The 18,173-nt window shown below is 45.4% G+C and overlaps 3 protein-coding genes across 3 annotated transcripts; all 3 read left to right on the forward strand.

The window, feature by feature from the left end:
- The first annotated feature begins 451 nt into the window (after positions 1-451).
- Positions 452-4,525, forward strand: LOC128453836 (5-hydroxytryptamine receptor 1D-like). The gene is given in 5 exon segments (XM_053436930.1): positions 452-461; positions 865-945; positions 2,320-2,480; positions 2,620-2,939; positions 2,941-4,525. Coding segments are annotated over 5 exon segments (1,554 nt in total). The 3' UTR covers positions 3,923-4,525.
- Positions 4,526-8,974: 4,449 nt separating this feature from the next.
- Positions 8,975-9,937, forward strand: LOC128453586 (uncharacterized). The gene has a single exon (XM_053436561.1). It carries the CDS (start codon positions 8,975-8,977, stop codon positions 9,935-9,937), a length of 963 nt encoding a protein of 320 aa, XP_053292536.1.
- Positions 9,938-9,947: 10 nt separating this feature from the next.
- LOC128453837 (uncharacterized) lies at positions 9,948-11,839 on the forward strand. The gene is made up of 2 exons (XM_053436931.1): positions 9,948-10,909; positions 11,788-11,839. The coding sequence occupies exons 1-2, from the start codon at positions 9,948-9,950 to the stop codon at positions 11,837-11,839; spliced, it is 1,014 nt and encodes a 337-aa protein (XP_053292906.1).
- The last annotated feature ends 6,334 nt before the right edge of the window (positions 11,840-18,173 follow it).

Below are 18,173 nucleotides of genomic sequence, written 5' to 3' on the forward strand. Positions count from 1 at the left end.
CCTCCACGTTCTGTGTTCCTCTTTCAAAATGAATGCGCTGTCGATGTCTTCTAAAACAGACTCAATGGCAGCATCTACACATCTCAGCTCGCCAGCGGCAGGCATGTTTGTTGAAAACGAATTCAACCCAAGGGCACTTTGATGACGTGGTTGATTACGTTACCGTTGATCATCTGTCAATCATCGTATAAAGCCCGCCCTGACAATCTGATTGGCCCGGTCGGGCATAATTTTTCCTCAACGGAGCGACTCCAGACCGAACTGCCCGACCAAAAATGTTGTGGGCGGGGCTAAGTTCGTCTGGCATCCAGGCTATAAAATGCCAGTTTCTAGAGTAAGAAAACCATAATTTGTACAATTTTATTTTATATTCAATTTCTGCGAAAGTTTCAACTAAATCTTACACACTGGACCTTATTATGAACACATTATTGATAGTTGCTCCGGATCAATGTTTCATGGTCAGGACTCATCTTGTAGCTGGTTGGCCTGGTTCCATACTTTAAACTCTTCAGATTTTCTGAAACGTCAGTGGAGAAAAGGAATCAGACATTTAGCTCTGGAAAACTAGAAGCTTAATGAAAGTGGGCGATCACCAACAGGAGAGTTGAAAACCATTCTTCAGGTTGGACTCAATCCCCACACTGATGAGCTGTACCTCGTGTCCCTCCCTCAGGGCACACTAGTCATACCCATAACCTCCCGACTCACCTGGAGAGCAGATGGAGCAGCTCACTGCCGTCACTCGTTTCTTTTTTCCGTCGAGTCGCGATTGTTCCTGGCTCATCATGAGAGGACGGTAGATGTGAGTGGGACATGGAGGAGCTGGGTGGCTCCTGGTCCGAGCCCCGCTCTCCTATGCAGGCTGCGGCGGGGAACGGGAGCTGGAACGGGGCGGCAGGACCCGTGGTGTCCGGGTGCTGATGTGTTTGGGCGCAGTGACAGGTACACGATCACCTGGTCACATCTCATTGAGCTTCTAAAGCGGCAGCAGCACATATACAAGGCGTTACTCTTTTAAAGGCCTACTGGAGATTTAGCATTGCATTTTCAGAATCTGAAATATTTGAAAATGATCTGACTTTCTGAACTGAAATTAATATCAACGTTCTTGTAATGGAATATTTATTTGTCGTCAGTTATCTTTTCCAACCACTTTAAAGGTTACCTGATCATTATAATAATATAAATGTAATTTTTTTTGTATGACCAGTCAGGCACAATAATTAAAGTGGAAATATTATGAATATTATTAAGCATGTTGACACTTTACTGTGTAGAAATATGTGGCAACACATGTTTGTATATGCAGGTTATAAATAAAGTGGAGGTGAGATTCAGAATTTCATCTAAAAGATACAAAAAAAACTGCAGCATTTAAGTTGAATTTTAAACCACATTATGATACCTGGTTGTTGCCTAAGTGTGAAAATCAGCTGATCATGAATACAGAGTACAGTACAGATGGATTTGTGTGTACAGTATTATGTGTCTGTGTATTTGAAGGTGCAGACAAACAGTGGATCAATCTAGGGAATCATTGAAATGGTGAAAGGAGATAATAGACATCTTTAGTCCATCAAAACATTTTATTTGGTTTCCATCTGTTTGCTAATTCTTGACCTGACAGAGATACTTTTTGAAATATATTTTTCATCTCTATCTTTGCTGAAGTCTTTACCAGTTATTTACTGTTATTGAAACCACACCCCTTTGACCGTCACACGGTCTTAGCCAATCTCGAGGCCACGCTCTCACCTAACAGGGAATAACTATTGTGCTTGCAGGTATATATAGAAAACTATAACTCACACATATCAATACAAAAGTGTCAATGCCCTTGTGTATTGATGTCTGGCAGGTCCCAGATGACACGCATGCGGGACCTGCCACTGGGCTTCAGCTCTTGGCTCAATACCTTATGAGATCCTGGTTCATTTATATGGCTTTTAAATCCTCTTCGGGAGATCTCATCAATCTCTTTTGTATTTTGGTGGTGGCAGAAAAAGCAGTTTTCAATACCTGAACAATTTAATGTAATTTAATATAATTAACTGCATTGTACCTTGGACTCTTTACATCGTGTCTGATTTATCTAACAAAGGGTTCTCAGTAAGGTCATGAGGTCAGTATTATGCAATACTTAATAGTATCATAATCAAGTTTTTAATACTTGTTTCCTCTGATCATCACCAGTTGTGAAGTCACAGTTTTACTACTCAGTAGATATTGTCTCTATTGCTTTTTAACAAATAGAAAATGTGGTACAGAGTCCAAACTGTCTGACCTCTCAGTGTGTGTATTTGTGTTTTGTTGTAGGTAATATTCTTGTCATGGCGATTGTGGCTGCGACCAAGACTTTCCACTCTGTGGCGTCGGTGCTGATCATGAACCTGGCCATCAGCGACCTCCTGGTGGGCGTCGGAGTCATGCCGTTTGTCGCTCTGTCCATCATGAACCATGGATGGGTTGATTTCTCTGTACGTCACCTCTGTTAAGTGTCACATGTCCCCCTCAGTGTCTGACATGACCTGAAGCTGACCTCTCATGTTATAACACCTGTGTGCTTTTGTTCCGTGAGGGTTCACATGTTGACGTTGTGTCTCTCCTGTCTGACAGCACCTCTGTTTGTACGTGGGTTACACCTCCTCTGTGTATTGCACAGCCTCCGTCCTGACACTAGCTGCCATTGCTCTGGACCGCTACCACTCCATCATCGACTGCCTGCGCTACAGCTCCCGCTGCACCCTGTGGAGGACCGGTGCTGTGGTGCTGTGGATCTGGCTGCAGGCTCTGGTCACCAGTTGCCCTCCCCTGCTGGGCTGGAGCTCTGTCAGTTACGTGGTCCCCATGTACAGCTGTGCCGTCAACTGGGCCAGCAGTCCCAGCTACACGGCCTCTATGGCCGCCCTCTCCTTCCTCGTACCTGCGATGGTCATCCTTCTGCTACGTGAACATTGTCAAGGTGGCACGCAGCCACGCCAGGAGGATTCATACCTTAGAGGACGCTGTCCAGCGAGGTAGGAATCAGACCTCTGCCTTCGCTTCACCTCAGCTGCATCAGTGTGGGAAGCTCCACAACCCCTGTTCACTGATCTACCATGTGAGTGGCCAGTTTGTGCCTGATGTCACTAGAGAAGACGGAAGCAGTATCAGACCTACTCTCCCTAATTCTACTGCAGAGCAGAGTAACCCTCTTTGCAGACGTCTGGTCTCCATCTTGGCTCCCAGCTCCTCCCAGCCTCCCCCTGAGAACTCCCAGCAGCACCATAACCAACACGGAGTGGTGCGTCTCTTCCTGGTCATCTCAGCATTCTTCTTCTGCTGGACACCTTACGTGGGTGTGGCCCTCGTTCAGGCCACGGAAACTGCAATTTCTGGCCAATCCAGTCTTGTCCCGCCCTCTGCTGTGACCTTTTCATACTGGCTGGTGTTGCTGAACTCTGACATCAATCCTATTCTGTATGCTCTGCTTAGCAAACGTTTCCAGGGGGCCCTTCAGGGACTTAGGCAAAAAATAAGAGCACGTCTGGGAAGTGTGTTGGGCAGGGCAGGGGAGGTCAGAGCCGAGGGAGACGACTACAGGAGTAGCGACCCGTGCAGTCTGAACTCCATCCCCATCAGCCCACCGTCCAGCGCGGAGAGTTCAACCTGTGATGTCTCCAGGTGTTCCCCCTCCATCCTTCCTGTCTGCATGGACCTCGAACATCTTACTGACGAGTTTCTATGCAAAGTGTGTCGGACTGAAAACACATCCTCATCTCCAGAGTGTGGTGGCGACAGGCGGGCGGACAGGCTGCAGGTTCCCCCTCGGCCACAGAAGGGCAAAAGACTACCATTCTCTGCTCTGACCAGGGAGCGTCAGGCCACGTTCCTCTACGGCCAAATAACAGTGAGAGTGGAGCATGACGTGTGTCAATGAGGCGTTAGTGATGCAGGAACAGTGTCTACCACATCAGACTGTGACTGCATCTTCATTATGTAGCAATGTATTTTATTCTTTTTAATTAACTGAAAAAACTTTCGGCCCATAAATAAAAAAATTAATAATTTTAAATGCCCAGAAAAATACTTTGAAACCCAAGTTGGCATAATCATGATAGTCATAACAGTCAGTTATATTTTTTGTTTTTTTGTTTAAGAAAACTGCTGAAATAAGCAACTTATTTAAATTGGAAAACAAAACACCGGAAAAATAAAACTTGTTAGATGAGGTTTTGTCCTTATTTTCTATAAAATTTTAAACTGTAATGACATGAAAAGAACACCTCGACTGTGATTTTCTCTTAAGAGGAGCTAAATGTTTCCGAAATGACACTCTGCGCTGTGTGTGGGGAGGTTGGAGAGTGAGTACTGTACTGTACATGCAGGTCCTTGACCTTCATCGTCTGGTTTAAGAGCTCACCAGCACGTAGATCATCCCATAGAGATAGTAGAAGAATGACAGGAGATCGAAAGCCAGTTTGCAGCATCCCTCTTTTTGACAGTAAGCCAGGATGTCAGCGTTCATGATGGTTGTTGGGTCGTAGAGTCCTGGTGCACTCATAATTGAAAGATGTCCTGTTTTTTCCCACCAGATAAACCAATAAAGTTTGTCTTTTTTATAAAGATACAGGAAATGCTCATCCCTGTTTCCCAGTGCTGGGTATTGACTATTCCAATGTTTCATTTTGTCTGATCAACACTTCAAAACCCTTCCAATTATTTGATGACTTGCACATAAGACAAGCAAAAGCATCAAATGTTGGCATTTTGCTTGAAATATGACTCAAATTATTACAAGACAACAGCAATATCCGCAGATAGATAATATAACAATCAATTAATCGACTAATCATTTAAATGTTCTGTTTTCTCATGGTCTTTTACATTGCTCAGTAATTGGAAGGAACAAAGACTGCGACACTGAGGAGGTAAACAAACCCGGAGAAGCGAGTTTGAAAAGAATATTTTATGTAGTACATGTGATTACTATTGACATACACCAAACACCAAACACATAACACATACACATATTGACATACACCAAACACATAATACATACTCATATTGATACACCACATATATTCCTTAAACCATACTCATAGTCAACACTTTATATCACACATCCCAGCTCCCTGATTCAGTTCGCACAGAGACAGTGAGTAGACCTTGGCCCACAATCTCTCCCAGATAGCACACTAACGCAGCTGCACTGATACAGCAACATTATCACCTCTGGTAACCACGACAACGGAGTGCACGTACGACATCTTCATCACGCGTCATTCCAAGAGGATGAGGCACTGTCCCGTCTAGATGCAGCGGCCTCCATCTAGTTTTGACCAATCCAAGACGAACCCCAGTCACGCCCAATATAACAATATATAATCTATGTGCGCACTCTGTTTAAGCGTCTTTCTTCCTGTGCAGCCTCCTGCGTAGAACTAGAGACCCATGCATGTTCAATTGCTGGACACCGCGTTTTCCTGACCTGTGACCTCTGAATAAACTTACTTAACTTCAACCTGAGAACGACGACTCCTCTCCTTTGATTTCCACCCCCAACAAATGGTAGCAGAGGATGGTTTTAGACGATTGAAAAGAGCGGAGTGGAAATCAACCAGTCGGGGAGGAGGTCGTCTCTCGGACGGGAAAGAACCGCCCTGCGTGGCTTGTCTCTCCTCGGGAACCTGATCAAAACAGCGCTGTACTATTAAAAGGTAAGCAGAGCCTATTTAATTGAAATCTGCATATTGTCGTGATAGGAAATAAAACTAAATTTTTGATCAGTAGTACTGAGGGTGAGTACAAGTTGCCTATGCTAAATTTAGAATAGTAATTGCAAAGGTCTGAAAACGCTGTGTATTTAGCAATTGTGGTTTTATATTTAATAAAGAGATACCGGCAGCTTACACTGTAAAATATGACTAAATGAGTTGGTGTAAGAGTAGCCGAGAGAAAGAGATACCGGCAGCTTACACTGTAAAATATGACTAAATGAGTTGGTGTAAGAGTAGCTGAGAGAAAGAGATACCGGCAGCTTACACTGTAAAATATGTCTAAATGAGTTGGTGTAAGAGTAGCTGAGAAAAAAAAAAGGAGTTAAAATTCAGCCAGACCCATGTTGTAAAATAGCTCCACGACGGTGGTTGATGTGGGGGTTGGCGTGACGACACACACTGTAAAACAAAGCACCTTAACGGGTTTGTGTGTGGGACTATCGCTACGGATTTAACTCACAGGCCCTCCAAATCTCGCAAAAAAGGGAATGGAAGGGCCTAACAATTGGACTATCAAATATTATAATTAGAAAAAGTGACTGTGGGGGAGACTTCTGAGGAGCAGCCCTTTTGCGGTCTCTGCCCGTGTGTTAGCATTCCTACACACTGATAGCAAAGCGCACACACATCCCCTCTCACTGACGGAGCAACACACACACAATTTCATAGACTGACTGAGAAAAAAAAAAAAAAAAAAAAAATGGAGGATTTTGGGGAATATGTGACCGCACAAGTGAGAAATATGACCGCTCCTAAGGAGTGGAAGAGTAGGGAGGAAGTGTGGAGCAAGATTTTGATCGGGTGGCGGAATAAAGGGTGGATATTGCCAGGGAACATAGCCCCAACCCGGAAGGTGATTGGAAGTATGAGAGCCGCACTGCTCTTAGCAGTGGACGAGGCGGAATCAGCAGAGAAAGCAGCTAAATGCACTCTGTTCACCAACCACCATGTTAAAACTAAAATGGCTAAATTGGAATTGGAGATAGGCTCACAGGCTCTGGATGTTTGCTTGCGGGTTGTGTTCGGTATGCCGAAATTCGGAGAAGGGGCTGATGGCTTGGGAGTGAATGTCAAAACTCCCAGTGGGGACAAGGAGCAACTGCAGGAAACAGCCAACGCCCTTGCAGTGTCAACCCCGGCCGCTGTGCCATCCCTATATCCCCAAATGCCCCCTCCTTACGGTGTCAACACAGGTGTAATACCTCTGTCTCCCCAGAAGAGGGAGACAAAGAGGGCTCCAACTGAACTTCCACCAAGTGCCTACACGATGGCGCCAGTGCGCGTAGTAGAGGGAGGAGTGCTTCATGGAGTCATGCAATTGACAGGAGGACAACTTACGGTGAAAGATGATTCACTTTCGGAGGCAACACAGATCCTTACAGGAGCAGTAGAAACAGTCCAAAGTGAAATCAGACTGCTGAGAGAGGAAATGGCTGCAATGACTGCTGCGGGGACAACTGAAGGAGACCAAGATGGAGGGCACGAGGGTCACAGAAGCAGAAGAGAGACACCATCGTGCTCCGCCAGTGGATCGGTGAAAATGCATCGCTCACCGTCACCAGATGGGGCTAAAGGAGGGCCGGCCTCTGCCCACGCATTTGAAGGGAGGATCAGAGAGAGGAGGTCCAGCCTTGGAGACCACACTCCATGGGGAAAGGGGTACACCTGGACAAGGTCAAAACAACATCCCACCATGACACGCACTCTGTTGCCCCCAGAGCGATGGGACCTCTCTCGTCCACCTAAAAAGGGGGCGCCGGCTTTCCATCAGTCGGATGACGACTGGGAGAAAGAACCACATGATTGTGACAAGCACCAGTATAGGTCGAGCCAATCAGAAGAGGATGACGACAAAGGGGAGGAAAAGGAGGGAGTCCACGTAATTAGCGGCATCTTACATGGCAGTACCACACCTATGAGGACGAGAGGGCATCATGAAAGGATGAAGGAGGCCCAGAAGAGGGAAGAAGCAAGACAGGAGGAGAGGCCTGCATACTCGCTCCCCTTGAGACAGGCACCTGGACAGTCACCCGGCATGTGTGATTTCCACCCATGGGGATTTGCTGATATGACTGGCCTAATTGAAGGATTGCCCCCTCTCACGTCAGGAGCCACTCCCTGGATAGAGGCGTTTGAAACCCTCACCATGGGGAACAACCTGGCCGCTGGGGACCTCCGCCCGGTGTTAGCTCGCTGCACAGATCCACATCGTGCGGCCAAGCTGCTACAGGAAGGAGAAATCACTGCATCGGTCCCCAACCATGCATCCTTCAACCCCTACCAGAACCCCCTGTGGACCGCCCTGAGGCGGAAGTACCCAACCCCACTAAACAAAGGTGCTCTGAAGGCCTGTAAGTGGGATGGGAAGGTGTCCCCTGCAGAGTTCGCCACAGACACAGCAGGCCTGGAGGAAGGCCTACCTTGGACCCCACGACTCCTCAGACCTTACCCTATCCATGTGGAGAACAGCTACCGTTCAAGGACTTCCACAATCAGTACAGACTAAGCTGGAGGATTGCGTGGGCCTGGACGAAATGGTTGAAACTGAGTGGCAGGCTCAAGTCACTCACCACATGAACAAGCACACTGAAGCCCAAGACAAATATGATGATGAGATGAAGGTGCTGCAGAGAAGGCTCATGGTGGCTCAAGTTTCTGAATATGAAGGCACCAAGACTGAGAGGAAAGCAGCAGCGGCTGCCAAGGTAGTGAAACCTCCCACGGCTGAAGAAGTAGCGGACCTGGTGGTTAAGCGGATGACAGCCACACAGCCTCTTCCTACGCCTCAGCCCCAGATGCAGACTCCTCCCCTCTACTATGGCCCGCAACAACAGCAGCAGTATGGCCAGTATCAGCAACCACAAGGCCCGTATCAGCACCAACCCCAAGGAGGAAGAGGAGGTTGGGCACCAGGAGGAAGAGGAGGTTGGGCACCAAGAGGCAGAGGACGTGGCACAGGAAACACCACGTATTTCTGCTATAACTGTGGAGGACCAGGGCATATAGCCAGAAACTGCAGGCTGGAACCCCAGCAAATGGGGCCCCCACGTGGTCAAGGCTGTGACCAACCCAGAGAACCACCTTACCAACCACCCCCTCAGAGACAAGCCAACATCCCTTACCCAGTCCCATATGATGTGGACGCAGCCACCCAGGCCCCCCTGAGGGAGTGGAGGAACCAATGAGGATGCCCGCCACCAGAAGGGGGACTGATGCGACACTTTGGACTCAACACCGAACCACTTGTGTCGTGTGACATCGATGGTGTCCCTCATCTCATGCTGGCAGACACTGGAGCAACATACTCCTGTCTGCGGACCACACAGCCACTTTCAGAAAACTCCACTATGGTGGTGGGAGTTACGGGGTCCCCAATTAGACAGTCCTTCACCCAACCCCTCCGTGTGACGCTGGGAAGCCACACAGTTTCTCATGCATTCCTCTCTGCCCCAACATGCCCGGCCAACTTATTAGGACGTGACTTGATGTGCAAACTCAAGTTGAAGATTTATCTCGATGAAAAGGGGGTCCAAATCTCCTCTGAAGTCCCAGAAACCACAAGACAGCATCCAATTCGTATCCTATTCACTGGAGAAACACCCCAACCGCAGGATCAAGAAGTGTTTTGGCTCAGATTGATGCCCACTGGCCCCTCAACACCACACATCCAGTTCCTGTTCAATACATACAAACCTAAAATGTATGCCTTACACCCATACACAACTCCCCTCTCACACATACACTGCACTCTTAATGTCACCTCGAACCCTGATGAACAATATGAGGAAGACTGGGACGAAAACATGGCTCATCTACAACCCAAGATCACATGTTCAAGTATAGTGTGTGGCAAGGAAGGAGTCGCTGCAGAGGTTAAACTGGATGACTTTGCTGAAGAATGGTACCAGCTCACAGAATCTGCTCCACATGTAACACTAACTGTGGGATTTGGCTATGAAGCTCGCAGTCTAGGCCCCATGATGAAGAGAGCACAAGGTTTGACCTGGATTGCCACTACAGACCCAGAAGTTCTCAAGGCCGCCACTGAAGACATGTGGAAGTTCAACATCCCTGCCACCACGGAAACCACACTCCCAGAACACTTGCCCATACCAAGACATCACGGTTTGTCCTGCACTGGCCACACCAGACTACACCAAGCCATTTCATCTTGATGTTGCAGAGATGGGTGGTGTTGTGAATGCAGTATTATTCCAAAGGCGTTCAACAGACCGATGTGTCCTCATTTACCATTCCTCCAAACTCGACACGGTCGAGACAGGACAAAGTTTGTGTGCCCGATACGTTGCAGCTGTAGCGAAAGCCATTGACAAAACCAGCCATGTCGTCATGGGACATCCAACTCAGATTCACACCCAGCATGGAGTTGCCGCTTTCCTCCAGAGCAAAGAGTTCACCTTCAGTGCAGCCCGGAAGACCAAACTTCAGGTCCAGTGCACTCAGTCACACATAACCTTTGTTCCAAGCATCAACAACATGGCGACCAACATTACAAGTGGAACACCCCATGTGTGTGGAGAACTTGCGATCAAGGAAAACAAGCTCAGACCAGACCTGAGTGCAGATCCCATTCTGAATGCTGATGCCTGGCTGTACACGGACGGTTGCTGCTACAAAGGAGAAGATGGCAATGTGGCCGCCTATGCTGTAGTGCAGCAACACCCAGATGGAAGTCACACCACCTTGGAAGCTGCAATCATTCCTCAGCCAGCTTCAGCTCAGTTAGCTGAAGTCACAGCCCTCACAAGAGCCCTAGAGTTGGGGCAAGGGCAAATTGTAAATGTCTACACTGACTCTGCATACGCACATGGTGCCGTTCAGCTTGATGGCCCGTCCTGGATGAGACGAGGCTTCCTGACTACCGGTGATCAACCGATCAGACATCAAGTTCCAATGAGACGCCTCCTGAGTGCAGTTCTGTTGCCCAGACGCCTGGCTGTCATGAAGTGCAAAGGACACGACACCAACCAAACCAGAATCAGTGCTGGAAATAATGCAGCTGACCAAGCTGCCAAGGAGGCAGGAGGTTACACGCCGCCTCAGATGGTCATGGCATCCCCCAGCCCAGCTCAGTTCACGGAACTCACTGAAGACACGCTCATCCAAATACAGGAAAAAGCTGGACCGTATGAATGGTCCACATGGAGACAAAAGGGGGCCTTGAAGTCTAAAGAAGGCCTCTGGAGGTCCCATGATGGACGCATCGTTGCCTCGGCAGAACTTTGTGCCATGTTGCTCAAAGAAGCACATGGCCTCACCCATGAAGGGAAACTCAGAACTTTCCAGAGAATTTCAGCCCTATGGTGGCATCCACATCTCGAGAGCATCTCCAATCTATTCTTCGACGAATGTTCCATTTGTGGGAACCACAATCCTAGAAAACCTTTCCAAACACCCATGGGATCATATCCCGTTCCTGCCGTCTGTTTCCAAGACATCAATATAGACTATACAGATATGGGTGCAGACATGAGAGTGCAGGGAATGAGATACATGTTGGTAATGGTATGTAGGTTTTCTAGATGGGTTGAAGCCATCCCCCCCAGACGGGAGGATGCAAAGTCAGTGATGAAGTGGCTGCGGAAGGACTTGATCCCCCGTTACGGGGTTCCACGGTTCATCTGCTCAGACAATGGCACACACTTTAACAACACACACCTAAGAGAGGTAGAGGCTGCCTTGGGCATTCACCACAAGTTTGGCTCAGTGTATCATCCACAGTCACAAGGCCTTGTAGAAAGAGCCAATCAAATGTTGAAAGCCAAAATTGCGAAGGTTTGTGCAGACACTAAAATGACAACGGTTGAAGCCCTGCCATTGGTGTTGATGACAATGAGGTCGTCCCCAGGCGGTAAGACACACCTGTCGCCACATGAACTGTTGACAGGCAGAGTTATGCCTGGTCCACCCAGGGATGGAGGTCACGTGCCACCCCTGGATGTACATTGAAATGTCAAGTTATATGAAGGTTTTAACTGCTGTTACTGTAGCTCTCTCCAATCAGGTCTCCAGGGCCCTGGCGACTGATCCGGAGGAAGCTGCAGGACCAAAGGTAAAAGTCGGTGACTGGGTAAGAGTTAAGGTTCACAAAAGAAAGTGGCCAGAACCCAGGTGGACTGGACCGTACGAGGTGAAGGAAATTACTTCACACTCGGCCCAGGTCAAAGGTAAATCAGGCGCTCCTTGGCACCACCTGACACATTGTACCCCAGCACCTTCAACTTCCCGCCCATTGGCTGAAATTAGAACTAATTTGAAAATGGAGAGGGTATAAGTTGTGCCTGTGTTACTCCTGGACTGCCATGGAGTCCTGTGCTTCTTCTGGTCGTAAAATTACTCCCAATATTAAGACGAGCACAGCACAGGATGAAAAGGGGGAGGGCCAGAAGCCTTACAGCTTACCACTGGCGTTAAACATCACAAAGAGACGTGGTTGTATGATTGTATGTCTGTTTGTTTTTATTTGCTTCATTCAGAAGTAAAGAATTCCCAGTTTGGTAGCAATTTGTTGTTTCAGATTTTTCAAATATATCCAATCCATTAGAGGAAAGGAGAAACGGTTTAGGCCTCCAAATTTCTACAAAAAATCAGATCATTTAATATCTTATTTTATTTTAACCTGAAACAGCAGGGCTAATAGTAAAGACCATTTTAATACTCCACAAGTTACTAATAGGATTCGTAATATAAATTCAAGGATGAGTGATTCACTACATCACATTAAGGTGTCCTTTTAAAGCCCATCTCTAAGTACAGTTTATGTGCAAAGTTTTTCCTTCTCTTTCTCCGTTTGTATTATATTTAAGCCACTTACACCCATTCAAAAGTTTCATCCGCGACTGTGGCCTTGTGAGAATGAGATAACAATGTTTTTTGTTTTTAGTCTGGTGAAGTTGCTGCTCCGATGAAATGAGCCCAGTGAAAGTTCAATAACAGCTGATCTGTTCTGCAATGCTCAGGTTTGATGAGAAGGGAAATCAAGCTCTTCTCTTTGGTTGTTGAAAAGCTGTTTTATTGACTTTTATTAATTTTGTTTTGCTGGCTGTGATTCTTTTAATCACAGCTATGTTTTGGCATTAAGCGCTCCAGTTCCCCAAGCAAGCACACAGAACTTGGGAGACACAATACTGATACAGCCTGAAGTGCTAGCAACCTCTCAGAGCTACACCACACCCCCTCTCACACACTGATAAAGATCCTCTCGGCGGGACCTGCGAACCGACACCGGAGTTTTATTTTTCCTTATGTTTTCTATTTTCCTATTCATTTTTGAGCATTTAACAGAGTCCACAGTGTCAGAGGTTGATTTTGCTTTTTGTGTTACATTTTCTCTCTAAATCCACAGTATCATGCATGTGTTTTAATTAAATAAGATATGATTGCTGTGATTCCTTTAAATCACAGCTATGTTTAGACAATTATTTATCTATAATTTTCAGTTTTGAATTTTTGATTGATTGCTGTGATTCTTTTAATCACAGCTATGTTTAGACAATTCTATATCTATAATTGTCAGTTTTGAATTTTTGATTGATTGCTGTGATTCTTTTAATCACAGCTATGTTTAGACAATTATATATCTATAATTGTCAGTTTTGAATTTTTGATTGATTGCTGTGCTTCTTTTAATCACAGCTAGGTTTTGACAATTTTATAAATGCAATTGTTAGTTTAATCGTTTTTGGTTTTAGTAGCTGTGATTCTTATATCACAGCTATAAGTTGACGTTTCATTTTTGTATAATTCCCCTTTTCCTGCCCTTTGCCTTCCCTGTGATGTCCACACCTATCAGGTGTGGAAAGGGGGATTTATTGACATACACCAAACACCAAACACATAACACATACACATATTGACATACACCAAACACATAATACATACTCATATTGATACACCACATATATTCCTTAAACCATACTCATAGTCAACACTTTATATCACACATCCCAGCTCCCTGATTCAGTTCGCACAGAGACAGTGAGTAGACCTTGGCCCACAATCTCTCCCAGATAGCACACTAACGCAGCTGCACTGATACAGCAACATTATCACCTCTGGTAACCACGACAACGGAGTGCACGTACGACATCTTCATCACGCGTCATTCCAAGAGGATGAGGCACTGTCCCGTCTAGATGCAGCGGCCTCCATCTAGTTTTGACCAATCCAAGACGAACCCCAGTCACGCCCAATATAACAATATATAATCTATGTGCGCACTCTGTTTAAGCGTCTTTCTTCCTGTGCAGCCTCCTGCGTAGAACTAGAGACCCATGCATGTTCAATTGCTGGACACCGCGTTTTCCTGACCTGTGACCTCTGAATAAACTTGCTTAACTTCAACCTGAGAACGACGACTCCTCTCCTTTGATTTCCACCCCCAACATTACACTTGAAGACACAGTAGATCTCACAAACCCGTCATTTATTCACGCTCATAATGATCTCTTCCTCCAATGTGATAATCATATGTTGCATCTCAGTGTAAAAATCGTCATTCCTTACAAAGGTTTACAGTAATGTCTAGCAATAATTCCAGAGGAATACAATATTATTATTTATTGTCATAGAGAATGACAATGGGAAACGGTGTTAATGTTCTCTATAGCAAAAACAAAGAAAAGGCAGTGAAGTGGACTCGTCAGCTGTTTCCGCTCATACAGTATGTGCATGCTCGTCTTGTAGCTGTTTCTCAAAGTTAGCCAGAGAACAGATGCAAAAAATATTTGAAAAAAGGGTCAATGACGCGTCAAGTTTGTTTAAAAAAATGCATCACGGTTAAATGAGGAGAAGAAGGATAGTGAGTATCTCTACAATAACCAAAAAAACTGATAGTGAGCGTGTGTGGTTCGAGTGATGGTCGTACATTCACAACAAGGCAGCGTTTCCACCAGAGCTCCCCGGGTCGTTCATCTCGGTCGCCTCATGAAACGCCACAGAAGAAAAACAGATGCTGTGAGACTTCGACGAAGAGCAGGGGCTTCTCCTCGAGCTGCAGCGTGACCGCTCTGTTACTTTGCCCTAGAAATGAAATCACTTCACTTCGAACCGTCGCAAATCAGATTGTGAGCGTGGAAAGTTAAATGTGACGGGAATTCAAAGAGAGGCTCAGTGACGGCTGTGTCTGATGTTCAGAGTTATTAAAGGAGTAATTCCAAGTGTTCATGTTTTATGAGAAGCTGTCAAGTGCTTTAAGTCTTCCTTAGATTTGGATACCTGAAGCATTGCTTGAGACATTTAGTAAATATTTGAATTACCTGCCAGGTTAATTTTTGTTTGCTGCCAGCGTCTCGGTAACAGGAGACGTGAGGCAAACGCTTCAAGGATGGATTGATGACCCTAACCCTCACAATCTTTTGACAAAGCTCAACCATGTCATGCATTGAAAACATATGAAACACTGGCTTAAGATCTGTCGTGACCAAACTGCAGAGCTGAGCGATGGGTGTCGGCACTGACAGAGCAGGTCAGCCCCTGGAAAGCACAGAACCACAGGCGGCCAATCAGTGTGGTCAGAACGGACCAGAGCTCTTTTCCTGGACGTGCAGGGCGAGGTGTCGTGAAAGCTTCTCTGGCTCAGATTGATCCTCAGATGTCCCGACAGGTCCTTTCACACCAGATGAGCCCATCGATGCGCCACATGCTCCAGGACACAAGAGGTGTGACACACAGCTATGTACAGTGCACGAAAGGCAGGTATTTGTCAGAAGTTTACACCTGAGGGGCGCCGCTGCAGGGCCTCCCCTTTTTGTTTTCAGGCATTCAGCATTTTTAGGCATTCTTCTTTGGATCTCGAATGTGTGCACTAGTGTGTGTGTGTGTGTGTGTGTGTGTGTGTGTGTGTGTGTGTGTGTGTGTGTGTGTGTGTGTGTGTGTGTGTGTGTTAAAGCCAGCGAGTCCACAAGGTGTGAGGCCGTCCTCGAACAAAATGTATGTCATCAGGCAAGTTGGCAAGTTTTCCCAGGCGCAAGGGTGTAGTGAACCGATGGAATGATTTAAGAGGTACAGGAAAATACACACATGACTCAATCAGATGTTACACCCGCTGTTGTAATTCGTTTGGGGCACAAAGGAGTACAATAGATATGAGTCCATGCACCAGCTCGGATACGCTTTGAGAGGAATGGACGCCAAATAAATGATATGTAATTAATTCCTCTGGCACATGGGTACATGCCCTCTACCTGACTGTTCTGTGTGTGTGTGTGTGTGTGTGCCTGTGTGTTTGTGGTTCACACATTCAACTACCACTTGTTATTGACATTCCTTTGGGTGTCATGTACACAGACTCTTTTCATTATCAACAATAAACTCAACCTTTGTCAACTAAGGCAATGACAGACAGTGTGTGTTTGGCACAATGAGCATTTTTGTGTTAAATATTGATTTGCATGCTTCATTAAAATAATAAAATAATTTCACTTAATACCTTCAGTAACTTCAATCTAATAAAAGTTAGATCAACATTATAAATAATAAGTATATTTACACAAATGTTGAAAAACATAAACAATTTGGAACTTTGTGTATTATTCTAAATTTAATAACAGCAATTAATATGCAAATTACTTTCTTTGGACGGCTGTTGTTTGGTTTGTTAACGTCTTGTTTATTATAGGTAAGAGTTGTTTATAGCCTGGATTGTACAACCCAAAAATCAATATTTCATCCACTTTGCTTTTTGTGACCTGTACCCGAGACTCTAAAAATACAGCACCTCCATTTGTTTCTCTGGAGAAAGCCGCAGTCAACAAAAACTGCAGGTGTGCCCGAAGTCGTACTCACCCTGACGCCCATGAATCGATCTCTGAGTACAATCCAGGAGAGCAGGAAGACAAAGGCCTTGTTACAACAGAAGAGCGCCGACGCGTCTGTTGTGTTGATCTTCCTGAGGTCCTGCAGGTACAGGTAGTTGGTGAGGATCCACAGGAGGCCGAAGGGAGCCACCTTGGTGAAGGGGTCAGCCCGTCGTCCCCGAAAAACCTGCTGCACTCCCTGTGCAGAAACACAACACATAGCAGAGTGTGAGCATATGGTGCAACCATTTTTAAGAGGTGATTTATACAGAATTATTAGGGCCTGATGCTTTAATCAATATTTATGAATATAAGCAGCTTGGAAACCACAGGAGTGAGTAAAGTTATTCCCACAACGACAGATACATCTTAATGGGGATTGCATCAGAGGGTGTGTGGGATCAACTTCACTCTGCTGGAGGAATTAGTACATGTTTATGAACACAATCAGATCTGCCATGAGGCACTGAAGGGAAATGTTTCTGACCTTAAATTCATCTTTCTCTGTTAATATAAACCAAATTTGTTATTCTCTGGTCAGTTGGTTTGTATAGTTCCATCGAATGATGTAACAACAACATCATAGCAATATTATTAACCGTGGAATAATGTAGCTGTACGATGTTTTCTAGTTGGTCAAACCTCAGACACGAGTATGAGACACAACTGCAGCAGACAAACACATTAAGCTTGATCGAAACACAAGGACACACATAAGAAATCGATAAAATGCTGTTTCTGGTGTTTATGCATATTATGATGAATACCTGTGGCAAGGTTGTAAAGTACTCAGTATATAAGGAATCCTGGTCAACTCTGTTTTAATGAATCTGGGATGCTGTTTGAACCTGTTGCGGGCGCCGTCCTCATCGACCTGAAGAAGCTTGTTGGTGACTTTACAAGGCTGTCTGCCCACGTGTGTATGTCAATGTATACCCTCTGATGTTGATCGATCCCTGGACACACTTTGAATAGCAGCCCCCTCTTTTTGAAAGATCTTCTCTTCTATAGACTTTTGATATGATGCACCTTTAACTTATTTTAAATTCTGGTTTCTTGCTCTGTGTTTGGTTATTTTAGTTCACTTTTGAGTTCTCCGTTTCCTGTTTTATGTGAAACGTCTTTCCTTGTGTGTCTCTCTTGCTATACTCTCTATCTTTGTCCTCTGTCCAGCCCTTGTGATCCTCTTGTCTTCATGTGTTTCACCTGCGTTCAGTTATCCATGCCTCCCTTGTGTATATAGTCTCTGTTCAGTCTGTTCAGTTCAGTTTGGAGTTTTGGAACAATGGACTTTGATTGCCTACCTGCCTTAAACAACCATGATAGAAAAGTCTGAAGTCCAGCAACTAATATTCAAATCTTGCCAGACAACTAAAACAAAAAATATAGAAATACAAAACACAATAAACAACACAACAAAAACAAACATAATCAAACTCGTAGGAATTATACTTAGTTATCTGAGATCAGAGGATCAAAGTCCCTTTTCCAACATACTTTGAGGCCCTCCAACTATGAAAATTGTATATAAATATAATCATAGAATTTAGATGCTCCCTTATTTTTGTGCTCCATCTTAAGTGAGAGATCTTCA

This window comes from Pleuronectes platessa, chromosome 12 (genome assembly GCF_947347685.1).
Source record: "Pleuronectes platessa chromosome 12, fPlePla1.1, whole genome shotgun sequence".
Lineage (NCBI taxonomy): Eukaryota > Metazoa > Chordata > Actinopteri > Pleuronectiformes > Pleuronectidae > Pleuronectes > Pleuronectes platessa.

Coding starts and splice junctions, on each gene's coding strand:
- LOC128453586 (XM_053436561.1), top strand. CDS start 8,975: ATGCGACACTTTGGACTCAACACCGAACCACTTGTGTCGTGTGACATC.
- LOC128453837 (XM_053436931.1), top strand. CDS start 9,948: ATGGGTGGTGTTGTGAATGCAGTATTATTCCAAAGGCGTTCAACAGAC. Junction 10,910..11,787: donor ATACAGGAAAAAGCTGGACC/GTATGAATGGTC, acceptor CTCTCCAATCAG/GTCTCCAGGGCCCTGGCGAC.